Source organism: Cornus florida, unplaced genomic scaffold, assembly GCF_030987335.1.
Source record: "Cornus florida cultivar Cherokee Brave unplaced genomic scaffold, ASM3098733v1 CherokeeBrave_3.0.0_Hap2_Chr11, whole genome shotgun sequence".
In the NCBI taxonomy this organism is placed as follows: Eukaryota; Viridiplantae; Streptophyta; class Magnoliopsida; order Cornales; family Cornaceae; genus Cornus; species Cornus florida.
Window position 1 is genome coordinate 137897976 of NW_026775581.1, and position 23686 is coordinate 137921661.

At 36.0% G+C, this 23686-nt stretch overlaps 3 protein-coding genes across 3 annotated transcripts; all 3 read right to left on the reverse strand.

The window, feature by feature from the left end:
* Positions 1-208: 208 nt before the first annotated feature.
* On the reverse strand, positions 209-2459 carry LOC132282247 (GDSL esterase/lipase At5g14450-like). The gene is made up of 5 exons (XM_059783854.1): positions 2270-2459; positions 1840-2049; positions 1206-1616; positions 732-913; positions 209-271 (listed from the first exon to the last, which is right to left on the reverse strand). Exons 1-5 carry the CDS (start codon positions 2457-2459, stop codon positions 209-211), a joined length of 1056 nt encoding a protein of 351 aa, XP_059639837.1.
* Positions 2460-12788: 10329 nt separating this feature from the next.
* On the reverse strand, positions 12789-14823 carry LOC132282248 (GDSL esterase/lipase At5g14450-like). The gene is made up of 5 exons (XM_059783855.1): positions 14580-14823; positions 14279-14488; positions 14016-14188; positions 13669-13942; positions 12789-13036 (listed from the first exon to the last, which is right to left on the reverse strand). The coding sequence occupies exons 1-5, from the start codon at positions 14821-14823 to the stop codon at positions 12789-12791; spliced, it is 1149 nt and encodes a 382-aa protein (XP_059639838.1).
* A 4270-nt stretch (positions 14824-19093) lies between these two features.
* LOC132282694 (GDSL esterase/lipase At5g14450-like) lies at positions 19094-23369 on the reverse strand. The gene is made up of 5 exons (XM_059784443.1): positions 21356-23369; positions 21029-21238; positions 20754-20929; positions 20409-20682; positions 19094-19522 (listed from the first exon to the last, which is right to left on the reverse strand). Exons 1-5 carry the CDS (start codon positions 21597-21599, stop codon positions 19263-19265), a joined length of 1164 nt encoding a protein of 387 aa, XP_059640426.1. The 5' UTR covers positions 21600-23369; the 3' UTR covers positions 19094-19262.
* Between the last annotated feature and the right edge of the window lie 317 nt (positions 23370-23686).

Here is a 23686-nt window from a genome sequence, read left to right on the forward strand (position 1 = left end):
TCCCTCCCTCTCTCATAATAGAAAAGCTATAATAAGAGCACTTTCATTGTGAGTTCTCTCAACTAGAATCGTAACATTAGCTGATTTTAATTTATGTCTGAAGCTACCACTGTTATAGTTAAATCCTAAGAAAATTGAATTTGTATAAAGTTTCGGCCCTTGTGATTGTCTGTCCTCCTAACTTGCTGTGGATTAGGTGGATCTCCAATTAGGCTTTCTCTGCAGCAGCCATGTGATCTTGAAACATTGCCAATTCTTCTCTACCCCTCTCCTTCAGGGGAGACAAAAGAATTGCAACACTATATGAGAAATGACTGCTCATATCTCTCTATAACTATATGATCAGAACAGACATAGTGTACCTCAAAGTGTTTGTGTATTGCATAGTACTCCAGAACGGGCACGTGAAGAAGATTCGTGTAAGTACATGGTTGAGGTGAGATTCATATCCCCGGATACATAATTGTAGGTGGATGTTGATTCAATTGTGCAGGCAATTAACGTGTAAGAGAGTCAGTAAACTTTTAGGTAAAAAAAAAAAAACCTGTATTGATCAATAGAACAGTAGTTGTATTTATTTGTAATTAATTCAATACACAAAATTTTAATTAATATATTAAAAGAAATATATAAGTAATATAATGAGATCACTTTTACGGGGCCTTGCGGGATGCTTGGGTAATTGGAACTTGTGGGTTTGACAGGGAACCGTTTATTATTTGATTAGCAACCCAATTATTTGCAGCCTCAGAATAGTGTACACCATCCCAACTGATAGCTGTAGAAGGCTTTGCACAAGGACCACCGAAGACTTCCATACCATTTCTCATCCCTTTATTCCCACACCGGATACTGAGGCCATTCTCATGAATCCCACAGCAGCTCTTGAAAGGGTCATCAAATCCTGTTGAATCTATCACCATAAATTTCCTAGAATCATCATTAATTTCACACCCCTAAATAATGTTGAACTACTGCTTGATCATCTACTGGTAAAAGCTTTAATTGTAAACAAAAAAATGCGGTTCCAGGTTTTAGAGTAGTCACTTTGTGCAAATATTAGTAAAGATTTGTATCTAGGTGAACTATGCTATTTAGGCTGCCTATGTCTAATCCTTTCCAAACCCCAGCAATGGTGATAGCCTCGTGCACGGGGTTTGCTTTTCTATATGAATTTATATGACATTCGTGAAGATTATAATTACCTTGGTTCTTTGCATTGATGATTAATCCATACTTTGCTGCGTAAACATCCACATATGTAATTGCTGCTTCAGGGAGCTCTGTCCTTAGTTTGATCACTCTATCCTTGAGCTGCCTATTGAACTCAATGGCTATGTCATTCTGACTCTTGACACATCCATGCTCGTCAAGATCGCCTGGCTTCGGATTTTTAACACTTGCAGTGGCTACTGGCAAACAACCAATGGGGCCTGTGTTATGTATCCAAAACACCCTTGCCCCTTCGTGATATAGTGTCTGCCAAATACAATCCATTTCAGCATTGAACACATTAATTTCATTACAAAAAAAAAAAAAAAAAAAAATAGAACTCATATAATAGTACTTGAACTGCTGCTGCAAACTTGTCAATGGTGTCCGGTATGGTTGCTCGGCTTTGGTCCTCATTCATACTCTTCCGAAAACAAGCAGAAATATCATTTTGGCCAATATCAAAAGTGTAAAGAGCCTTGGAGAAGTCCTCGGGTCTCGGGAGATTGCTTCTCTGGGATGGCTCTTTTGCTGCAGAGGATCATCACACACATCTTTTATGTATGGTAGTGTAAAATCTAGGGATGTATTTTTGGTTAATTTTGAATGACTTTTGGGATTAATCACCTTGATTGTAGAGATCAGTTGTACGTGATTTGAACTGTTGAAATTGCGCGGTCTGAATATCAAGAGGGAATGGACTTACAGTATTTTCGAACCATGATTCATTGTTCCTCTTAATGGTTGCGCCTCCTGTCGCAAAGTTTGTACCATGGCTGAAGTTGGCTCCAATTGAATTCAAATATGCGCTCAAGTGAGGCAACTTCAGATGCTCAGCTGCAAAATAATTATAATGTAAAATACATATAGAGTCGTGATATAGCTTCCTAATGGACATATCCGATTGCATTTATGTGAGTGAGAATGATGTCATTGTGATGTTATAGAAGACTTTTAGATGCTTATTTTTCACATGCGCGCATGTGTGGAGAGAGCATTTCTTTTCAAGGTACTAATACAGAGCTATTGTACTCTAAATTGAAGTTTAGTTATTTACCAATGAAATCTATGGTAAGGCGGCCATCACTAGCTCTTCCAACAGGTTTACCGAAGAATGTCTGACCAGATGGGGCCTGGATTTGGTAAAAAGCTGCTGCAATGCCGCCAGTGTCTGAATTTGAGTCACCGAAGTTGTAAATGGCCGGAAAATCACCAGGTGGTGCAGCCATCACCTCCTCTCCTACCATACTTAGAACCCATGAAACTGAAATCCCAGCAATTAAAACTCTTAGAACTGCATTGTTCCCACCTGAAGAAGTTTGACTTCTATGTTAAACACTTGCTCCTTAACTTGTTCACTGGTCTTAAAAAAGATCCCATGAATTCATTTATTTATAGAGATTTAAGTGAATTGAGCTTAATTGAATTTTAATGTGCTCAAACTTGTTTTGTCACTTGAATTTAAAGAGAATTTCTTATTCGGAAAGACAAAAGTTGGGTGACAGAACAATCTTATGTCAATCTTTTATTTTTTTATAAATGATATGTCAATCCATCTTCCATGCAAATTGTTCTATGTATATAACAAACTGATAACTATTTACACACAAAAATGTTTGGAACATTAAACATAATTGGGACTTTGCTCAAATTAATATGAACATACCAGGGAAAAAAGAAAAAGAAAAAAGATATTTAATCTTTTCTATCAACTTCACTTTTCTCCAACACCTATACATAATTTACAAATTTTAGATTTCAAATACAGCCATCTGCTAAAACAAGTAACAGAGCATCACAATAGTTTTTGAAAAAAAAAAAAAAAAAAATCATTCAAACGAAGAAAACCAAGAGAACAAATCTATAATAAATTTCTTTTTTAATACATATATTATATTAAAATAGCAAAAATTTGGAGAACAAAATGGCAACAAACAAAAAATAGAGAGAAAATGATATATGAACCTGCAAATTATTATTGGCTCCAACAGACACAAAACGTTGATAAAGTAAATATATTGAAACCAACAAAGTTCCACAATTAATTTATTAAATCAATGTAGAGAGAATTTAAAATAAACATATTAACAGACAGACCATCCATCCGTCTCTTAAAGCAAAAACAACTGTGTCTCACATTTTACCCCACAAAAATAAAACAAAAAACAATAAAAATAAAAACCACATGTCTATAATAGACATTAGACAATTACAATTGCAGGACATCTAAATATATAGTACTATTTAGTTCGGTAGGAAAAGTAAAATAAACAGTTGTTCAAGAGAGAGATTTAGCGAATAAAGATGATTGAGACGATTTTTTTAGATGTTCGATTTTAAAAAAGCAAATATATATATACATGTAGATTATATAGAGAGAGATTAGTAGAGACTTCTTGTCGTAGAGAGATTTACCTACTAGAAGCAATTCTAGCACGACTTCGAATCAACTCCTAAAGGGCTTTTGTATGACTGAACATGGGCAATCATTTTACTCAATTGTTCCGAAAATTAAGATTATTATTATTGGTCTTCTTGAAGAATTGGATGTTCCAAACACTCTCAACCAAACCTAGAAGGTAAGCATTCCTGTACCCTGTAAACTATCCAATGATTTCAGCATTAAATTTTTGGTTCATGCCTTTTATGTGTTTTTTAATCTATGTAGATTTGACAATTCCCAAACAGATATGTGTTCGTTTTGGGTTCTGTATTCATTGTTATATATACTCTTCAATGATGGTTCAGTTTTCTTTTTTTCATACAAGTCCCTCAAATCCCAATCCAATGCATCTTTCTTAGGAAGTACTACATTATTATAGTAGGATGAATCAATCTCAACATATTAAAATTTGGGCGTCATTAATTCTGTAAGGATAGAGAACCTCTGGTATTATAATAAGAGATGCAATTTTCCGCGAACTGAGTTGTAGTGTCTGATGTAGTCTTTTTAATACAATATATGTCTCTTTTGGCTTATAGTTAGTGTTACTATGCGTAGCTAGCTTAGTACTTCAAAGAATTATATGCTTAGGCACCGATTTTTCTTTTAAGATTATATATAATCATCTATTCTGATGTCCGAGCTACTATAACATTGAGGGTGTTGAGCAGTTCGGATAAAAGTGTACAACGGAGGCACTTTCATGCATCCCGACGTTCCATTGATCAACATGATTTGTAGGCAATGAAACCTGCTGAATGACCACCAAGGGTGTAGTCCATTGATATCTCCTCATCTTTTAAAGTAGAATGTTGAGGGTTCAAATCTTCACAGGGTCACAATTAATGTGTATGTGAGTTATTTATCAAGAAATTAGCAAAATGAGCATATTTTTTTTTTTAGTTTATAGGAGAAAGACGTGGAGATATGTATGTTTGTGCCCTTTCTTGAACCCCTGAACGTACTGATAGACATATGATGATTTGTTAGAACCGCCATTTTGAAGTTCCGAGTCTTTGCATTTTAAGTTAAGCCTTCATGTGGCCAATTGTTTATGCATACTTGTTCTTTGCTCTAATCTAGTTTAAATAAATATCATTTGTTTGCTTATTAGTATGTAAAATCAAAGTAAAATAGATCAACACCTATTTTAAAGAAATCCAAAGAGTAATTCTAAATGTTATTTACACTACACAGACCCCTCCACAATGAGCTGACTCTTAGTATACACAACAAAAATGCTATAATGTTTATGTTGTCATCTTTGTTTTCTAAACACGTCTGACAGAAATGTTGAACAAGAGATGCTAATTTTACTAGAAGCTGTATTAGATGCTTTATTTAAATGTTTCGGATATTGTAGTGGGCATAATATCTTCTTGATCAGTAAAATCTTAATTTAAGTTGTACAATTCCACTTCGAAAGGGGAGAACACACTACTGCCATGGCATGGGGAAATATCATGACTCCATGTTCCTTGATGTGAAACTAGCTCGGGAATGATCATGACATCAAGTACCGGCAATAATATTCTGCTTATTTTAGCCACCTATAGACATCTTTTATGTGTTCTACATTGAAGATATCTTATTTTCATAATGTCTTTCCCTGCTGATCTGATCTATAGAGTTGAACTCTGCTGGCTTGTTTGCTGGTTGTTATGTGGGAATTCTGATTTTTTGTAGTTTCACAATTGTTTGGTTTTGTTAACGAAGGTTTACTTAGGGTGAAATAATATATAAAATTGTAGATGATGCGTTTATCATAAAAATGCAGCATATAACTATTCTTCGTCTTTTCTTTAAAGTATTCCGCTTTCTGGGCATAAACTAAATGGTATTTTCTCATTTTCAGGGCGATATTCAACAGATGATGCCTGGGATTTCAAAGAAATAGAAGAATCAATCACCAAAGGTAATTTATAAGGCGGAAGCCTCAGCACTTATCAGCAGAGGACATCATTTTTTGAGCACCCTTACTCGTAGCACACCAGATTGACTTTCTTTCACTTGCAAATATAAAAAGGTATTGTCAAAAATGTTAATGTTTATATGCATGAAGAGACTGGTGTGATATCCCCGGATTTCCAGATGCGGGTTGGCCAAACCCATGCCCGAATACCCGAGGATATAAAAAACAAAGCGGTAATAATCGAACACAGAGTACAAAATAGATAAATAAGAATAAATAAATTTCTGAATGAAAACTAAAATGATAATCCATTAATTGAAACCTCAAAATAAAATTTCATTAAATAATAAATTATTCTGATACAATTAATTCTCTAATAATACAACTTGGGATTCCATTCTGTGTGGACCCTTAGAAAATCTCAAACCAATAATCAATAGTAAACAACTGTCTACAACTAGATACTGAATCATAAAAGAAACTCCTATGTAGATAAACCGGAAGAATGAAGTAAATGATCCCTGCTCAGCACGAACAATCCCTACTCCTGACGAACACCTGAAAAATAATAGTGGGTCACGCCCACAAATAAGTTATACTCTACTACAGTCTAAGCAGAGATCTGATATACGTATACATCCTAGTCAATTCAGCAATAACTTATAATCCGTATATATATATATATATAGATATACATTATAGGACGCTCACTGGACTATAGGTCTGTCTCAACCTGAATAGAAGGCAACATGCAAATTGGACATAAAGTGGGCATGAATACTTAAACCTACCAGGGCACCCAGATAACAATTTAATTCAAATAATCCATTTAAGCACACACAATTTAAATTAAACAACTAAGTCAATTAAACATATAACAAGTAGCCAAATAATCAATTAATCAAATAAAAATGCAATTAAAACAATTAAATAAATACCGAGACTATCCTTTTAAAATTAGGGGTATTATATTCTTCCCCCCTAACAAAAGGAATTCCGTTCTCGGGATTCGCCCTTACTTTCTTCCATTATTTCTGGAAACTCTGAGCGAATGACATCCTCCTGTTCCTAAGTAGATTCAACCTCATTATGATGGCTTCACTTAACTCCTATGTATCAAACAGTATACATGATTCCTATATTGAAGAAAAACAATAACCGTACTACAAATAGGTTGTATTTAACAACAACTCATCCTTACCCAATATTTATTCAAGGATACGGATCCATATTCCTCTAAGTTCCATAGCATAGATTCGCAAAACTTCTATGCACCCAACGCTAACGTTTTAGTAACGCTAATCTATAGGGTACCGCCTCAGTGGATAAACACAATCCTCGAAAAGTTAATTTAATAAGTAAAATTGACGTCCATCCAAAAATCATCTTGCTTCCTATATGGAAGACATCACAAGTAAACTACTTCCTGATAGAAAACTCTAGTATACGAGTTCGACTATTTACGTAAATCTGTTGCCGCCTCCAAACTGCGTGCAAACCATTACAAAGGAGAGGATTTCTCTCCGACGTATCCTTAAATGAAGTCAAGGTCGGATTGTACAACCCTTGCTTCCATTTGAAACCAACAAGTGAGAGGGCTGTACGATATAATATACAAAATCTCAAACGTTGTCACACTAACCTCCTTGTGCCAACAATATGACAGACAAAAATCTGAAAAGCGAAGTAAATACTTCCAATTATCCATGAAAACCTAGGATAGATATCCCAAACATATCCTCCATGATCAAATATAATTTATCGATCAAATCCCCTGTCTAGAGATATGAAGCAAAGTTGCTGCTCCAATATCTTCAGAAAATTCCTTCGAAATAGCACTGTTCATCCATGATAATAGATATCCATATGCTATAACGTACTCCATTATCAGCGCAATGTAAAACTGATATGAAACTCCAAAGTAAACAATACTCTAATTAATGTTCATAAGCGAACTTACTCAATATATCACTCTAACCCTTATGGAATCAAAATTCCAATACGATATCGATAATTCCTACATACCATCCATTCCTGATTAGTCATACTCCCATTTTGATATAGGAAGTGGCAAAAATCTCCAATAATATCGGATTATCAATTTTCCACCTTTTTAACAGGTGTTACACTTAGAGACAGTTATGTACATGTCCTTATCCATACCGGCTCACCAAAACTAACATTGGATGTCTTGATGTAACTTACAACCATCTGAGTGCTCCGTAAAATTATGAATTTTACATTTCAGTCACTCCGACCTCCGTAACATCAGTTACAGAATCGACTAAACCTCCTCCAGTACCTTAAACTTTATCTGAGTAAGATAATACCTCCTTCAGGGTCAACTCCGATATTTAAAGTTGACCTCCTTAAATACTTTGGTAATAGCAAGTGTTATTATTACACATGCTAAAAACTTAAACTGATAACTCAACAACTAACCGAAAGATTTAAATATAGAACTTTATGCAAAGTGTGAATCACCACTTTGATTCATTTAAGTCGTGTCGTAATTCGTTCTATTCGTATGAATTGATATCTTACCAGTTCAAAGTAGACAAAAAATTATCAGTCAACCAATATCCCAACCAAAATCCTGACCCTTGTGTAAAATCAGCAATCCCTCAACTAAATCCGTGGAAAATACTCTGTCATTTCCACTTCAGTATAGGAAATCGCTGTAAGGATCTAGTGATTTCTAATGGTCCATCTCGATTATCTAATAAATATTAGAATGGGAGACAAAATCACTATGTCCCTTCTTCTGCCTGTCCTCCAAACATTTGCTTCATACCGTGAAGCATTATGTTTCCACCAGGATTTATAAAGAACTAAGAGTTGTGAACCTCAGTCCTTATATCCTCCTTCCAATTTGTCTACAGAAAGTACCATTAGTCTAGTACCACCAGCTTTCGTCTGCACCCATTATTGAAATTGAAGCATTTTCAAAAGCTAACTCTGCAACTAAATCTATGAACCACTGATCTGTGATAAATTTACCGATAATGAAAATCAACTGATAATTCTATTCATCAAAAATCAACTAGCTATAACTTTTCCACACACATCATGCACCTTTTCCTTATTATAGGTGATCGGTCTCACCATCTTGTCTTTGACACACTTTGCTTTTTTAACATAAATAAGTGTCTATTAAACTTCTTGTCTAACTTTAAAAGAATATGGAACCTTTCCATCCTCCAAATAGTCATCAATTTCCTAGCAATAACTATTTGTTGCGAACTGTGAATTAAAAAAAAAAAATTCTCCATATTATTTATACAGTGTAGAGACTTTGGTTCCTCCTCCAAGTGCAACACTTGCAACTCCTCTAAATGACACGCCCTTATGAATAAAATTCTTGATCAAGAATAGACTGAAGAAGATTTATTCAGTCTACTATCCTCAATCGGTGTCATTCCAATAAGTACCTAAACCAGTACTAAATCCACCTTCTGACTTGGGAACAACTTTTGAAATTTTTCAAAGAAGATGTTCTACAACTCCGACACCTCTGATAAACTATCGTGGAGTTACAGTGGTCTTTATTTACCACAACCTCAGGAATACCGAAATATAACAACCACCATTATCATGACGTTGTAATATTATACGAATCCATACCTAGCATAAAGTATATCAAACTAATCATTCTAGATTATTTGACTCGTAGTGATGGTTTAACTATCCCATCCCAAACAACATACCATAATGACGTATGTCTAGGTCCAATAGATTGGCTAGAATTATGTATATCTACCAAATCCTATGACCACATACTCCCAATCCAAGCGTAACTAGCGCTATTACTCCATGTTATTAAAAACAGTAGTTGGCTGATCACACACTTGTGTCCCCAAGTAAACCACAAACCAAATCCCGAATGATTAACGAAAATAAAACACGTATGACATGCACAATAAAACAAAATATAATTCTACTTAAGACATCATTCTTTCTAGAAAAGATAGTCTCCTCTGAAATCAACTTGCAAAAATTATTTCACAAAATTTCCTTTTATAGTTTCATATGTACTCATCCAACCTCGTAACACATCCTTTTTAAACATAGCTTAAAAACAACATATGTTTGCCTAAGCAAATACCAAGGACTCAACCCTAAGCCTCCTTATACGAGGAATGTAATGTGGCGACCTTGTGGGCGGGTGTGTGTGAGCGTGTGCAGGGGGCACCAGTAGGCTACCACACTGGGTGAGCTATAGGTGCACAATCCCACATCGTCTGGGTGTGGATGGGGCAAGTGCTATATGTAGATTCAACACCCTTCTATGACACAACGCGTTTTAAAGCCGTGATGGCCGTGAACCCATCAGAACTCTGTAGTTAAGCGTGCTTAACTTGGAGTAGTACCAGGATGGGTGACCCCCTGGGAAGTCTCTGGTCTGGGTGAGCCAAAAGCGGACAATATTGTGTCTGGCCAGGGTGAGGGTCGTTACAAATGGTATCAGAGCCTGACCCAGCCGGAAGTGTGGCCAACGAGGACGTTGGGCCCCAAAGGGGGGCTGATTGTGGCGACCTTGTGGGCGGGTGTGTGTGAGCGTGTGCAGGGGGCACCAGTAGGCTACCACACTGGGCGAGCTATAGGTGCACAATCCCACATCGTCTGGGTGTGGATGGGGTAAGTGCTATATGTAGATTCAACACCCTTCTATGACACAACGCGTTTTAAAGCCGTGATGGCTGTGAACCCATCAGAACTCTGTAGTTAAGCGTGCTTAACTTGGAGTAGTACCAGGATGGGTGACCCCCTGGGAAGTCTCTGGTCTGGGTGAGCCAAAAGCGGACAATATTGTGTCTGGCCAGGGTGAGGGTCGTTACATGTAAACTATTCAACTTCGCTTTATAAAGCGAATTAGAACATCACAACATAATCCCCATGCTCTTCTGAATGTGATATAAAATCATATATTTTGTTTTGATAAGAACTCCATCAGATACCCAAACTCCTGAAGAGTACCCCATATATATCTCTTTTAGAGATGATAAGAAAACAATTAACTATATGTAGATTGGTCAACACCAATTCTACCAATATCATTCCCTATACTACTAGTAAATAAGATCACCCTCGCGCGATCAATGATCAACAAGATTTAATACCCTCTTTATTGGATACTTTAAAATCTCCTCCATTTGGATCCTCTTCGGACTCCTCCTCTTCGCTTTTCTCCTTTTTGAGAATAATTAAAGTCGTGTTGGTTCCGATATGCGGTAACCTAAAACACACACTTAAATCATTCATTGGCTTATATATATATATATATTTTAAATAGCGCAATCTAGAATTAAACCTTCGATTCTTAATTCTGCCTTCTAGCAAAGAATCGATAACGTATTCATTTACTTCTTTAGGTCTTTATCGCTTTCGCCTTGGAACCATTCCGTAATTACAGAATATAATTGACATCAGTTCCTCCTAACGAACCGTAAATAGAGTATAACGAATCCTAATATGGGCTCTAAGTTTTAAGAGACGTAACGCGGAAGTCATATAACGAAAGACACTCCTAAGGACATTTGAACCTGGAGTGCTCTGATACCAACTGTGATATCCCCAGATTTTCAGATGCGGGTTGGCCAGGCCCACGCCCGAATACCCGAGGAAATCAAAAACAAATTGGGAATAATTGAACACAGAGTACAAAATAGATAAATAAGAATAAATAAATTTCTAAAAGAAAACTAAAATGATAATCCATTAATTGAAACTTCAGAATAAAATTTCATTAAATAATAAATTATTTTGATACAATTAATCCTCCAATAGTACAACTTGGGAATCCATACTGTGTAGACCCCTAGAAAATCTCAAACTAATAATCAATAGTAAACAATTGTCTACAACTAAATACTGAATCAATGATCCCTGCTCAGCACGAACAATCCCTACTCCTGACGAACACTTGAAAAATAATGGTGGGTCAGGCCCACAAACAAGTTCTACTCCACTATAGTCCAAGCAGAGATCCGATACACGTATACATCCTAGTTAATCTAACAATAACTAATAATCCGTATATATATATATATATAGATACACATTATAAGACGCTCACTGGATTATAGGTTTGTCTCAACCTGAATAGAAGGCAACATGCAAATCGCACATAAAGTGGGCATGAGTACCTAGACCTACCAGGGCACCAAGATAACAATTTAATTCGAACAATCCATTTAAGCACACACAATTTAAATTAAACAACTAAGTCAATTAAACATATAACAAATAGCCAAATAATCAATTAATCAAATAAAAATGTAATTAAAACAATTAAATAAATACCGAGACTATCCTTTTAAAATTATGGGTATTACAACCGGTGTGCATATCTGAAATTTTTTGCTCTCCTACAAAGAAACATATTATATATTCGCCCTCAATCAGTGATCTTAAGACTTCCCCTATCCTCTCTTTCTCGTAATAGAAAAGCTGTAATAAGAGCACTCTCACCGTGAGTTCTCTCAAGTCTCAACTAGAATCATTACAATGGGTGATACTATTAATCTGAAGCTACCACTGTTATAGTTAAACCCTATGAACATTGGATTTGTACGAAGTTTCCACCCTTGTGATTGTCTGCCCTCTTAACATACCATGGAATTAGGTGGATCTCGAAATAGGCTTTTAATACCAGAAGCCATGTGATCTTGACTTATTACCCATTCTTCTCTACACCCAGTCACCCCAGGAGAGATTCATATCCCATAGTTATACTTGGAATAAATGAAGATCTATAGTTGCAGTAATTGATTCATATCCCAAAATTGATTTATCATGTTGCACATCCTTTCCCTGACACCTTACTTGCTCTGATGAAAACAGCATTGAAGTTTTGTTGCACAGACATTTTGTTTTGCAAATGATAAGACGTTATGTTATCATATCTGTTCAAATCAAACAAGAAAATAGATTTTTTGTATTTGTTGTTAGATGTTTTGTGTGTGCGTGTTTGCTTGAATTATTTGTATAAAGTGGTTGCAACTGTCATTTTAAAGATATGAAATCCAAACTTTAATCAATTTCTGAAACAGAGTACAAGTATAGTGCACTTGTTACACTAAATCCTGTTGTTACTTAAACCCTGTAAAATATGTTGAGAGCACCAACTGAATAGTGTTGATTGACACAGATCACAGGTTCTTGTGGGATGCTTGGGTGATTGGTACTTGTGGGTTTGACAGCGAACCATTTAATATTTGATTAGCAACCCAAAGATGCTTGGGTGATTGGTACTTGTGGGTTTGACAGCGAACCATTTAATATTTGATTAGCAACCCAAAGATTTGCAGCCTGAGAGTAGTGTACACCATCCCAGCTGATATATGTAGAAGGCCTTGCACAAGAACCACCAAAGACCTCCGTACCATTTCTCATCCCTTTATTCCCGCACCAGATACTAGTGTCATTCTCATGAATCCCACAGCAGATCTTGAAGGCCTCCTCAAATCCTGTTAAATAAAGCAGCATAATTTTACTAGAATCATTGTTAATTTAATTTAACACCCCTAAATGTACACGAGTCATTCCCACAAGTTATTGTTTTATTTTATTTATTTATTGCTTATCATGAGAAACACATGGACTTGTCACAATGGGTTAGTTGGAGCAAACTGGGGACTCCACCAACTAGGATATTGTTTATACCTCTGTCCTGTCAAACAAGCCATATACATGAAAGAGTGACTAAAACTATTCCCTGCCAAGATTAGGTAGTTTAGCCACTCAAGACTGTGTTTGTAGCAAAAAGAAAAGTATATAAATGTGTAGATCTCATATTGGTTTTGAAGCCAGTAAATGTATAGATCCATTCCCACTCAAATTGTGGCACCACTATTTGAGTGATTATGGCACCACCACCTAGATATTGAAAGAATATTGCTAGCTACCATCATTTTCTATTCTATTTTACTATCTTTGATATGACCCTATGGTATTGTACCACCATCATATTGGTGAATATATTTATTTAATAAATGTCAAGAAAACCATTGTTTGATCCATTAGTGTGAATGCAAAAACTATGCTTTTTAGCGTATTGGTGTGAATATATATAATATTCCTGAAGATTATGATTGATTACCTTGCTTCTTTGCATTACTGATTAATCCATACTTTGCTGCGTAAACATCCACATATATTATTGCAGCTTCAGGGAGCTCTGCCCTTAGTTGGATCATTCTATCCTTGAGCTGCCCATTGAACTCCATGGCAATGTCATTCTGACCCTTGACGCATCCATGCTCATCAAGATACCCTGGCGTCGGATTTCGAACACTCACTGTGTATACCGGCAAACAACCAATGGGGCCTGTGTTGTGTATCCAGAACGCCCTTGCCCCTTCTTGATATAGATACTGCCAAACACAAATCAATTTCAGCAACAACACATGATAGTTTCAATACGAAACAATACAACTCATATAGTACTTGAACTGCTGCTGTAAACTTGTCAACGATGTCCCGTATAGCTGCTCGGAGTTCTTCATCACTCATCTTCCGAAAACCAACAGCAATATCATTTTGGCCAATGTCAAAGGTGTAAAGAGCCTTTGAGAAGTCCTCTGGCCTCGGGAGATTGCTTCTCTCGGATGGCTTTTTGGCTGCAGATGATCATCACATACTCATTTATTTTATTTTATACAGAGTAGTATAAAATGTTTTGGTTAATATCAAATGAGTTTTGGGATGACCTTGATTGTAGAGATCGGTTGTACGTTCTTTGAACTGATGAAAATGCTCGGTCTGAATATCAAGAGGGAATGGACTTACACCATTTTCGAACCATGATTCATTCTGCCTCCTAATGGTTGCACCTCCTGTTGCAAAGTTCGCACCATGCCTGAAGTTGGTTCCAATTGAATTCAGATATGCACCCAAGTATGGCAACTTCAGATGCTCAGCTGCAAAATAATATATAGTTCACTATGTGTGCGCATAAATATATCTTTTTATACACCTAGTACTCCAAATTGAAGTTATTTTTTTTGTTACCAACGAAGTCTATGATTAGGCGACCATCACAGCCTCTTCCAGCAGGTTTTCCGAAGAATGTCTCACCACATGGGGCTTCCATGGGGTAAAAAGCTGCTGCAATACCGCCGGTGTCTGAATTTGAGTCGCCGAAGTTGTAAATGGCCGGAATATCACCAAGTGTTGAAGCCATCACCTCCTCTCCTACAATACTTGGAACCCATGAAACCAAAATCCCAACAGTTAAAACTCTTAAGACCTCCATTGTTCCCACCAGAAAAAAAAGTTTGACTTTTATGTTAAACACTTGCCTCCTCCACTGAAGTCCCTTCTCACTTCACTTATTTATAGAGACTCCGCTGTACTTGTAGATAGGAATGCAAATGAATGGAATTCAATTGAACTCTTTTGTTCAGTGACTTGTTCTTTCACTCAAATTTAATTAAAACTCATAAATAATTTATCTTAATCAACAGTAGCCTTATGTCATTATATGCCTTAAAATATTAGAAGTATCTTCTTTTAAAACATTGAAATCATTATTTTTGACTTTACATTTTATATTCTATGAATAATAGTTGATATGGACCATATGGTTGACCGATGATGCCTGAAAAAAGTTGATTAAAATGATGAAATGACTAAGAGAATTGCCATAGATATTTCCTTCTTATTAAAAAAAAAACAGGACAAAAGCTGGTAACATAGAAAATTGTTATATAACGACCACATAAGGTGAACGACAAACAATCTTATGTTTCCTTCTTTCATGCAAATTGATTGATATACAACAAACTAATAGCCATATATACACAAAAATTTAAGTTTGGAAAATTAAACTGTCATATTTTATCCAGATTGACTTACAATAACTTTCTAATTTAAACTTAGAACTCGACTTATTTATAATACTCTTTAATTTCTTTATTTATTATTTTTTTAATTTTGTAATTATATTTATTTGTAATTACTTATTAGACATACGAATAACTTATTCACTGGGGTGTGGGTGTGTGTGTATATATATATCACTATTCTAAGTTTATAAATGAATGAAGTCACTTTATGAGGAAAAATTGAAGTTCTCATCATACAAAATATGTATTTTTAATTAATATTGTTACAAAATGATCAAGTTGTTCCTGAACTTGTGGCGGTGTTTTAGGAAAAATGTGAACAGTGAAAAAGAAGACTATAATGATTCGATATTCTAAATGGAATTGGGATGCCATTCATTTTGAATATTAAAAGTGAAATGGGAGAAACACCTTAACATTATAAAATTATCAATATGTAGCGTGTGAACGGTGGAAGAGTGCTAGAACGGCTTGACTTCAATAAAGTTGCCAAGTTGGAGTTGAACAAAGTGTCAGACGACCGAAATCTTACCCAATCTCTATATTACTAGTATGAGTTTCAAGAAATAATTACATTGACCTACCCTCTAGATATGCTAAATTTACATAAACTTCTCCTTAGATTTAAAAAATTTCACATTGAACCATCTATGACTTTACTCTTTTATCCTTTTATTTTAATATATATTTAAGTTCGATATATATTTCATGAAAAATAGCAATTAAGACCCTACCACATCCTCCTACAATAGAGGATTGACATATATTTCAAGCTAAAAATAAGTTCATACAAAGAGACAAAGGGCTTAATTGATTTGTAATTCTGAAAACAGTTCTTAAGAACTTAGAAAACATAAAACTGTTTTTAGAGAAGTACAAAAGACAGTTATCCGAAAACTGAACTACACAGAGTTTTGTACAATTTTTTGAAAATAGAAAATTCTTTTCAAAGTTACAAACTAAGCAACCCTAAAGGTTTTGCGTAGATAAGTAGAATAGAAAAAAAATGAAAGTAACATTAGTTATGGGAGGAAAAAAGAAGAAGAAAAAGAATGATAATTTAATTTTTTGTTTGTGTTTAAATAAATTATGATGGAAAAGAAAGAAAAAATAACAATTACTTCTATTTTTATTTGAAAAACATAAAGAAGATAAAAGAAATGATACTATAGTTTTATTATGGTACTCTTTTGCATTTAGATTATCAAATAGGCATTAAAATTTTATTGCATTAAAAAAGCCCTCAAAAACAAGCACGAAGGCTCGGTGGAGGCAATTGCCCCCACTGATTTTATTTTTTTTGCTGTATACGTATTAATTTCCTTTTACTGAATTATACACCTATAAACATTTTAAATTGCTCCTACTAAAATTAAAAATAAATTCCACTATTGCCCCTTCCATGTTTTGATTTTTATTTATTTTCTCATTGTTAAAGGATTCGTCCCCGCTCACATAGCTTTTTGGGCCCGTCTCTGCTTAAAAAACAATATGTTATGAGATCCCACGATCTTTTATTTTATTTTCTTTTATGTACCAAAGATGGTGCAGCTGTAGCATGACAAACGAGTGCCGTGGCCCATTGGCAATCCGTCCACGTTGCACTCATAAATCCATGTAAGATACGAGAGGTGCAAGAACAAAAAGACCAACCAAGCCCAAAGTCATTGCAAGAGAAAACCTCAATAGCATTACTGACTCAAGCCCAATGGATGGTTCAAAAGAAGCCCAACCCAACTCAGCCGTTAGCCGTTAGCAGTAACCCCGTTAGGGTTTGCAGCTCTGCCACTCCGATAGCGCTCTGTGTCGTCCATGGATGCCAGTAGCCTCAGTTTCCGTCAAGCAGGAAGGGGGAAGATCCCAATCATGGAGAAGAGGTCTCACAGCTGCACTGTGTTTCAATTGGAGGGATATGAGCTTTCCTCTGACATATCATCTAGTACGCGATGGGGGACTTGTGATTGTGTAGAAACAATGCCTCGAAACACCTTGCATTACGCTCAGTCCATATTTGATAAATTGTGGCTCTGAAGGAGAGTTTTTCCACTAGGAATCGATTCCCATTGCTCCTGTGGTGAGATATAAAGGAATTCCAGTTCAATTGTGCAGTGTAGAAGCCACATTTGGACTTGATGAAAAACCAAATTGATTGGGAAAATTGGAATGAGAAAAAAGGAGGTGTGAGTGGTTCTCAGTGGTTAGTTTATACAGAGGGTTTGGAGACCATTGTGTACAACTCACCAGGTTATGAAGCAGTGGTTGGGAATTGATGGTTGGCACCTAATAACAAGAGGTGAGGGAGTTAGAAAACAGGGAGTGATGTGCTTGAGGGAGAACCTACCAGTAGGACATGGAGACCATAGGATAGTGTCATCAACAGTAGGGTTTGGAGCTAAGTCACACAGCATGGGAGCGCCAAAGTTGCAAAATTTAACTCACACAGAGTGAAAGTGGAAGCAAGAGCGCACATGAGAGCAAGAGCGCACTCGGCACCCACGGAGAAGGCAAGAGCGCACTCGGCACCCATGGAGAAGAATTGTGTGACTTAGGTTTAGAGTGGGAAGGGATATCAAACATGCAAGGAATGAGGTTAACCAAGTCTGCAGGAAAGGACCAGGAGTTGCCAGTGATAAACCGATCAAGGCTGGAAGATTGAGCAAAGGGGGAGCTTACAATTGTGGCAGAGCTATAGCAGTGGAACAGAGGTCCTGCCCCGCACCAATTATCATACCAAATGTGAGTCTTGTTTCCATTCCCAACTTATAAGTTATTATTAATAAAATAGCAGGAAAAAGGGTGATTATTTCTATTTTTATTTAGTTTAGTTTATAGGAAATTATTCTTAGAATTATTTCCGTAGAAAGACATGGAGATATTTGGTGTCTGTGCCCTTCTTGAACCCCTGAACGTACTGATTGACATATCATCTGTTAGAACCTTCATTTTGAAGTTCCAAGTCTTTGCATTTTAAGTTGAGCCTTCATGTGGCCATTGTTTATGCTTACTTGTTCATTGCTAGCTCTAATCTAGTTTGAATAAATATCCTTTGTTTGCTTATCAGGATATATAATCGAAATAAACTAGATGAACATCTATTTTGAAGATATCTGAAGAGTACTTCTAAATCGTTATCTACACTACACAGACCCCTTCACAGTTTATTGACTCTTAACGTACACAACGAAAATCCTATAAGGTTAATGGGTTTGTCATCTTTGTTTTCTAAACACATCTGACAGAAATGTTGAACAAGAGATGCTAATTTTACTAGAAGCTGTGTTGGATGTGTTATTTAAATGTTTCGGGTATTGTAGTGGGCATAACATCTTCATGATCAGTAAGCTCCTAATTTAATACATGATCAGGTATTAGAAGCTGGTGCAAGTACATGGCTGAGGAGAGACTCATATACCATAATTGCACGTGGAAATAAATGAGGACCTATAGTTGTAGCAATTGATTTATAATAGATAGAGCCTATAGAGGTCGTGTTGCACATCCCTTCTTTGGCACCTCCCTTTCTCTTCTTGTTGAAGAATAAAAAACAGCATTGACAGACTTTTTGTTTGCAATTGTTAAGAAGCTAAAATGGTGCGTATCATCTATGTCCAAATCAAACAGGAGAATAGATTTTTTGTACTTGTTGTTAGACGTTTTGTGTGTGCGCACTTGCTTGAATTATTTCCATACAGTGGCTGCTACTGTCCTTATCATTAAGATTAAACATATGAAAACCAAACTTTAAACAATTTCTTGAGACAGCAAAGGACAATTATAGTGCACTTATTACACTAAATCCCATTGTACTTGTACGAGGTAAGCTATGTTGAGAGCACAAACTGAATTCTTACAATAAATCCCGGTGCTTGTGGAATGCTTGGGTGTTTGTAACGTGTGGGTTTGACAGCCAACCCTTTAGTATTTGATTAGCAACCCAACGATTTGCAGCCTCAGAGTAGTGTACACCATCCCAACTGATAGATGTAGAAGGCTTAGCACAAGAACCACCGAAGACTTCCGTACCATTTCTCAACCCTTTATTTCCACACCAGATACTGATGTCATTCTCATGAATCCCACAGCAGATCTTGAAGGCCTCGTCAAAACCTGTTCAATCAACCACCATAAATTTACTAGAATCATCATCAATTTAACAATCCCTAAATGTACACAAGTGTCTAGCCCACAAGTATTTTTTTATATCATGAGAAACACATGGGACTTTTCACAATGGGTTAGGTCAAGCAAATTGGGGACTTCACCAACTAGGATACTGTTTACACCTCAGTAATGACAAATAAGCCTCTCTTCTTCTTCTATCTGTTTTTTATTTTATTTTATTTTATTTTATTTTTTTTATTTTTTTGGAAGTTAAAAGCAACTGACATATATGGGATGGGAATTCGAACCTGGGCCAAACCTCTCTTCTTCTTCTATTTGTTTTTTTTTTTTTTTTTGGAAGTTAAAAGCAACTGATATATATGGGATGGGAATTCGAACCTGGGCCATTGGCCACAAGCACCAACACCCTGAACCTGGCCCATTTGACAAATAAGCCATGTGAAGGTGAAAGAGTGACTAAAACTATTCCCTGCCAAGTTTAGGCAGTTTAGTCACTCAGGGACTGTGTTTGTAGCAAAAATAAAAGTTATATAAATGTGTAGATCTCAGATTGGTTTTGAACCCAGTAAATTAAATGCTCTTCCCATTTATTTTTCATTTGTATATTCATCCTGACTCAAATTGTGGCGCAAAAAAAAATAAAAATAAAAAATAATAAAATTTATTACTATCTATGAACCTATGCTATTGCATTGCTTGTAATAGAAAGTGAATAGTAGCACCATCATATTGGTGTATATATTTTATAAATGTCAAGAGAACCACTGTTTGATCCGTTAGTGGTAAAAACTTTAATTGTGAACGCAAAGACGGTTTAGGTCCAAGTTTTAAGCAGTCACTCGGTGTAAATATTGCTAAAGATTATGATTACCTTGGTTCTTTGCATTACTGATTAATCCATACTTTGCTGCATAAATATCCACATATGTTATTGCAGCTTCAGGGAGCTTTGTCCTTAGTTGGATCATTTTATCCTTTAGCAGCCTATTGAAGTCCATGGCAATGTCATTCTGACCCTTGACACATCCCTGCTCGTCAAGATAGCCTGGCTTCGGATTACGAACACCCACAATGGCTACTGGCAAACAACCAATGGGGCCTGTGTTATGTACCCAGAACACCCTTGCCCCTTCTGTATACAGAAACTGTCAAACATACATCAATTTTAGCAATAACACACATTAATTTCAATACTAAACCACAGCTTAGAAAGTACCTTAACTGCTGCTGCAAACTTATCAACGATGTCCGGTATAGCTACTCGCATTTGTTCATCACTCATATTGTTCCGAAAACAAGCAGCAATATCATTTTGCCCTATATCAAAAGTGTAAAGAGCCTTGGAGAAGTCCTTGGGCCTCGGGAGATTGCTTCTCTTGGATCGCTTTTTGGCTGCAGAAGACCATCACAGACACATATATTTTGTTTAGTCTGAGTAGTATAAAATGTAGAGATGTATTTTCTGTTAATATTGAATGCTTTTGAGATTACCTTGATTGTAGAGATCGGTTGTACGTTCTTTGAACTGATGAAATTGCTCTGTCTGAATATCAAGAGAGAATGGACTTGCACCATTTAGGAACCATGATTCATTCTGCCTCCTAATGGTTGCGCCTCCGGTTGCAAAGTTTGCACCATGCCTGAAGTTGGTTCCAATTGAATTCAGATATGCACTCAAGTATGGCAACTTCATATGCTCAGCTGCAAAATAATATATAGTTTACTATGTGTGTATATATAGAGAGAGAGACAGAGAGGGCATATATGTATATATTTTTATACACCTAGTACTCCAAATTGAAGTTATTTTTTTGTTACCAATGAAGTCTATGATAAGGCGACCATCACAGCCTCTTCCAGCAGGTTTTCCGAAGAATGTCTCACCACATGGGGCTGCCATGGGGTAAAAAGCTGCTGCAATACCGCCGGTGTCTGAATTTGAGTCGCCGAAGTTGTAAATGGCCGGAATATGACCAAGGTGTGAAGCCATCACCTCCCCTCCTACCATACTTGGAACCCATGAAACCAAAATCCCAACAGTTAAAACTCTTAAGAACTCCATTGTTCCCACCAGAAGAACCCTTGACTTCACGTTTTTTATAAAGGGAGATCCAGGGGCTGAGGTAAAAGGTCTCAGTTTGTCACAAGTCACTTACAGAGTGGAGGTTGAAGATCTCGTGATACTAAAGTTGTATTCTGAATTAAAAAACTGCATATTGTTACAAAATGATCAAGTTGTTCCTTAACTTATATGGCGGTGTTTTAGGAAAAATGACAAACTTGCAACAAGAATGACGACTATAAAGTCTATAATGATTCAATATCAAAATGCTCAATTGAATTGGGCTTCTCATTAGTTTGAATTTTAAAAGTGAAATGAAATAAGCACGTTTAACATTTTAAAATTTTAAGCTAATAAGAAGTCCAAGCAGCATGCTGTGAGGGTACAAAAACAGCTAATGAATCCAATTTAATATTTGGACACGTCTTTTTATTGCTTAAATTAGATTTCAATCAAGTTGGGGTCGGACAGAACTGTAAGATGACCCATACCTTATACAATCTATTACCTATATCATTGTTCCTGGTTTTATTTTTTTAATCTTACAAGTACTATTGTTGTAATTATTATTAAAATCTTGTCGCGGAAATACAACTCTAACCTAACTCCATTATTGGAGCTTAAGTTGATCCTAACTCAATCAATGCAAGGAACTATGATAACTTTCTCAACCTAACCCTATCTTTAACCAAGCTAAAATATATATATAATATTATATGCCGGGTTGGGCTCGAACTGTCTCTCATCGTCCAAGTTTAGCTTTAAGGCTTTTGTATTTACTGGGCAATCCTTTTACTCAATTATTCCTTGGCCTTCTTGAAGAATTGAATGCTGGAAACATTGACAGCTGAACCCTAAATGGTAAGCATCCCTGTACCCTTTGTGTTAATTTTTGAGATTTGACATAGTAGAGGTGGATAAATTAACTTTGAGATGGTTTCATCCACTAAACTATCCAGTGATTTCAGCATAAAATTTTTGGTTCACGACTTTATGTGATTTTTAATCTAGGTAGATTTTGAGAATTGCCAAACAGATCTATGTAATTTTGGTTTCTGTATTCATTATTATTAAATTCACTCTTGAATGATAATTCAGTTTCTATTGAACAAATGTTGATTGTTTTGCCCAACACTGCCATGGATCTTTTGATCTCAATCCAATGCAGCTTTCTTCACATAGCACTTCTCCTTATACAAGCATCTAATCTTCATGTCCAGGCTACTATAAAATTGAGGGTTTTGAGCAGTTCGGATAAATGTGTACACTGTATGAACTTTCATGCATCCCGACATTCCATTTGACCAACATGATTTAAAGGCAATGAAAACTACTGAGTGACCACCAAGAGTAAATTTAAATCTTGATCAAGAGATGCTAAATTTAAATCTTTCAGGTACTACATGGTGACTCCCTGGTCCTTGATGTGAAGCTAGCTCGGGAATGATCATGACATCAGGTACTGGCATTAGTATTCTGCTTAGCTTGGCCACCTAGAGACATCTTTTATGTTTGTTCTACACCATAACCAGTACAAGTAATGGCACAAGATAATGTACAGTTTAAAGAACAAATATGTTTGTTCAGATGGTCAACAAACATGTATATTGATTGTGTAGTTCAAATGAGATTGAGATAAATATAAGGTTATACAAGGAACTATAGAGAGAGAGAGAGAAATTGACCAGATATTCAGTCCCATTTAAGTCAAGACAGCACTGAGAAGACATTGGATGGCCAAATAAAACATGCTGTGATAAGAAATCTTGACGTGATGGTGTAGTGAACTTTTCTACGAGCGCTCTGTTAGATGCCTTTGAGTTGAATTGAAAATTGCATTTCGGTTCCCATTTGAGCTTGCTGCAGCATGTAAGAGAGCATGGTGGGGTTTGGCCATGGAACAGAACACATCATTACTAGTTAATTATGCTCCATAAATGCCATCTAAATATTACATAGAAATTTTGTTGCAGCATGTTTCAGCCTAGAGCATTCTTGTCTGCATAAAGTTTATTCAGATGGGCATTTAAGATGTAAAATGTAACAACAAGATCATCAACCATCACAACATGATTTATGTTTGAAAA

Coding starts and splice junctions, on each gene's coding strand:
- LOC132282247 (XM_059783854.1), bottom strand. CDS start 2,459: ATGGTAGGAGAGGAGGTGATGGCTGCACCACCTGGTGATTTTCCGGCC. Junction 1,617..1,839: donor AACTGATCTCTACAATCAAG/GTGATTAATCCC, acceptor TGAGGACCAAAG/CCGAGCAACCATACCGGACA. Junction 914..1,205: donor CATCAATGCAAAGAACCAAG/GTAATTATAATC, acceptor TTATGGTGATAG/ATTCAACAGGATTTGATGAC.
- LOC132282248 (XM_059783855.1), bottom strand. CDS start 14,823: ATGGAGGTCTTAAGAGTTTTAACTGTTGGGATTTTGGTTTCATGGGTT. Junction 14,189..14,278: donor AACCGATCTCTACAATCAAG/GTCATCCCAAAA, acceptor GATCATCTGCAG/CCAAAAAGCCATCCGAGAGA. Junction 13,037..13,668: donor CAGTAATGCAAAGAAGCAAG/GTAATCAATCAT, acceptor TTTATTTAACAG/GATTTGAGGAGGCCTTCAAG.
- LOC132282694 (XM_059784443.1), bottom strand. CDS start 21,599: ATGGAGTTCTTAAGAGTTTTAACTGTTGGGATTTTGGTTTCATGGGTT. Junction 20,930..21,028: donor AACCGATCTCTACAATCAAG/GTAATCTCAAAA, acceptor GGTCTTCTGCAG/CCAAAAAGCGATCCAAGAGA. Junction 19,523..20,408: donor CAGTAATGCAAAGAACCAAG/GTAATCATAATC, acceptor TTGATTGAACAG/GTTTTGACGAGGCCTTCAAG.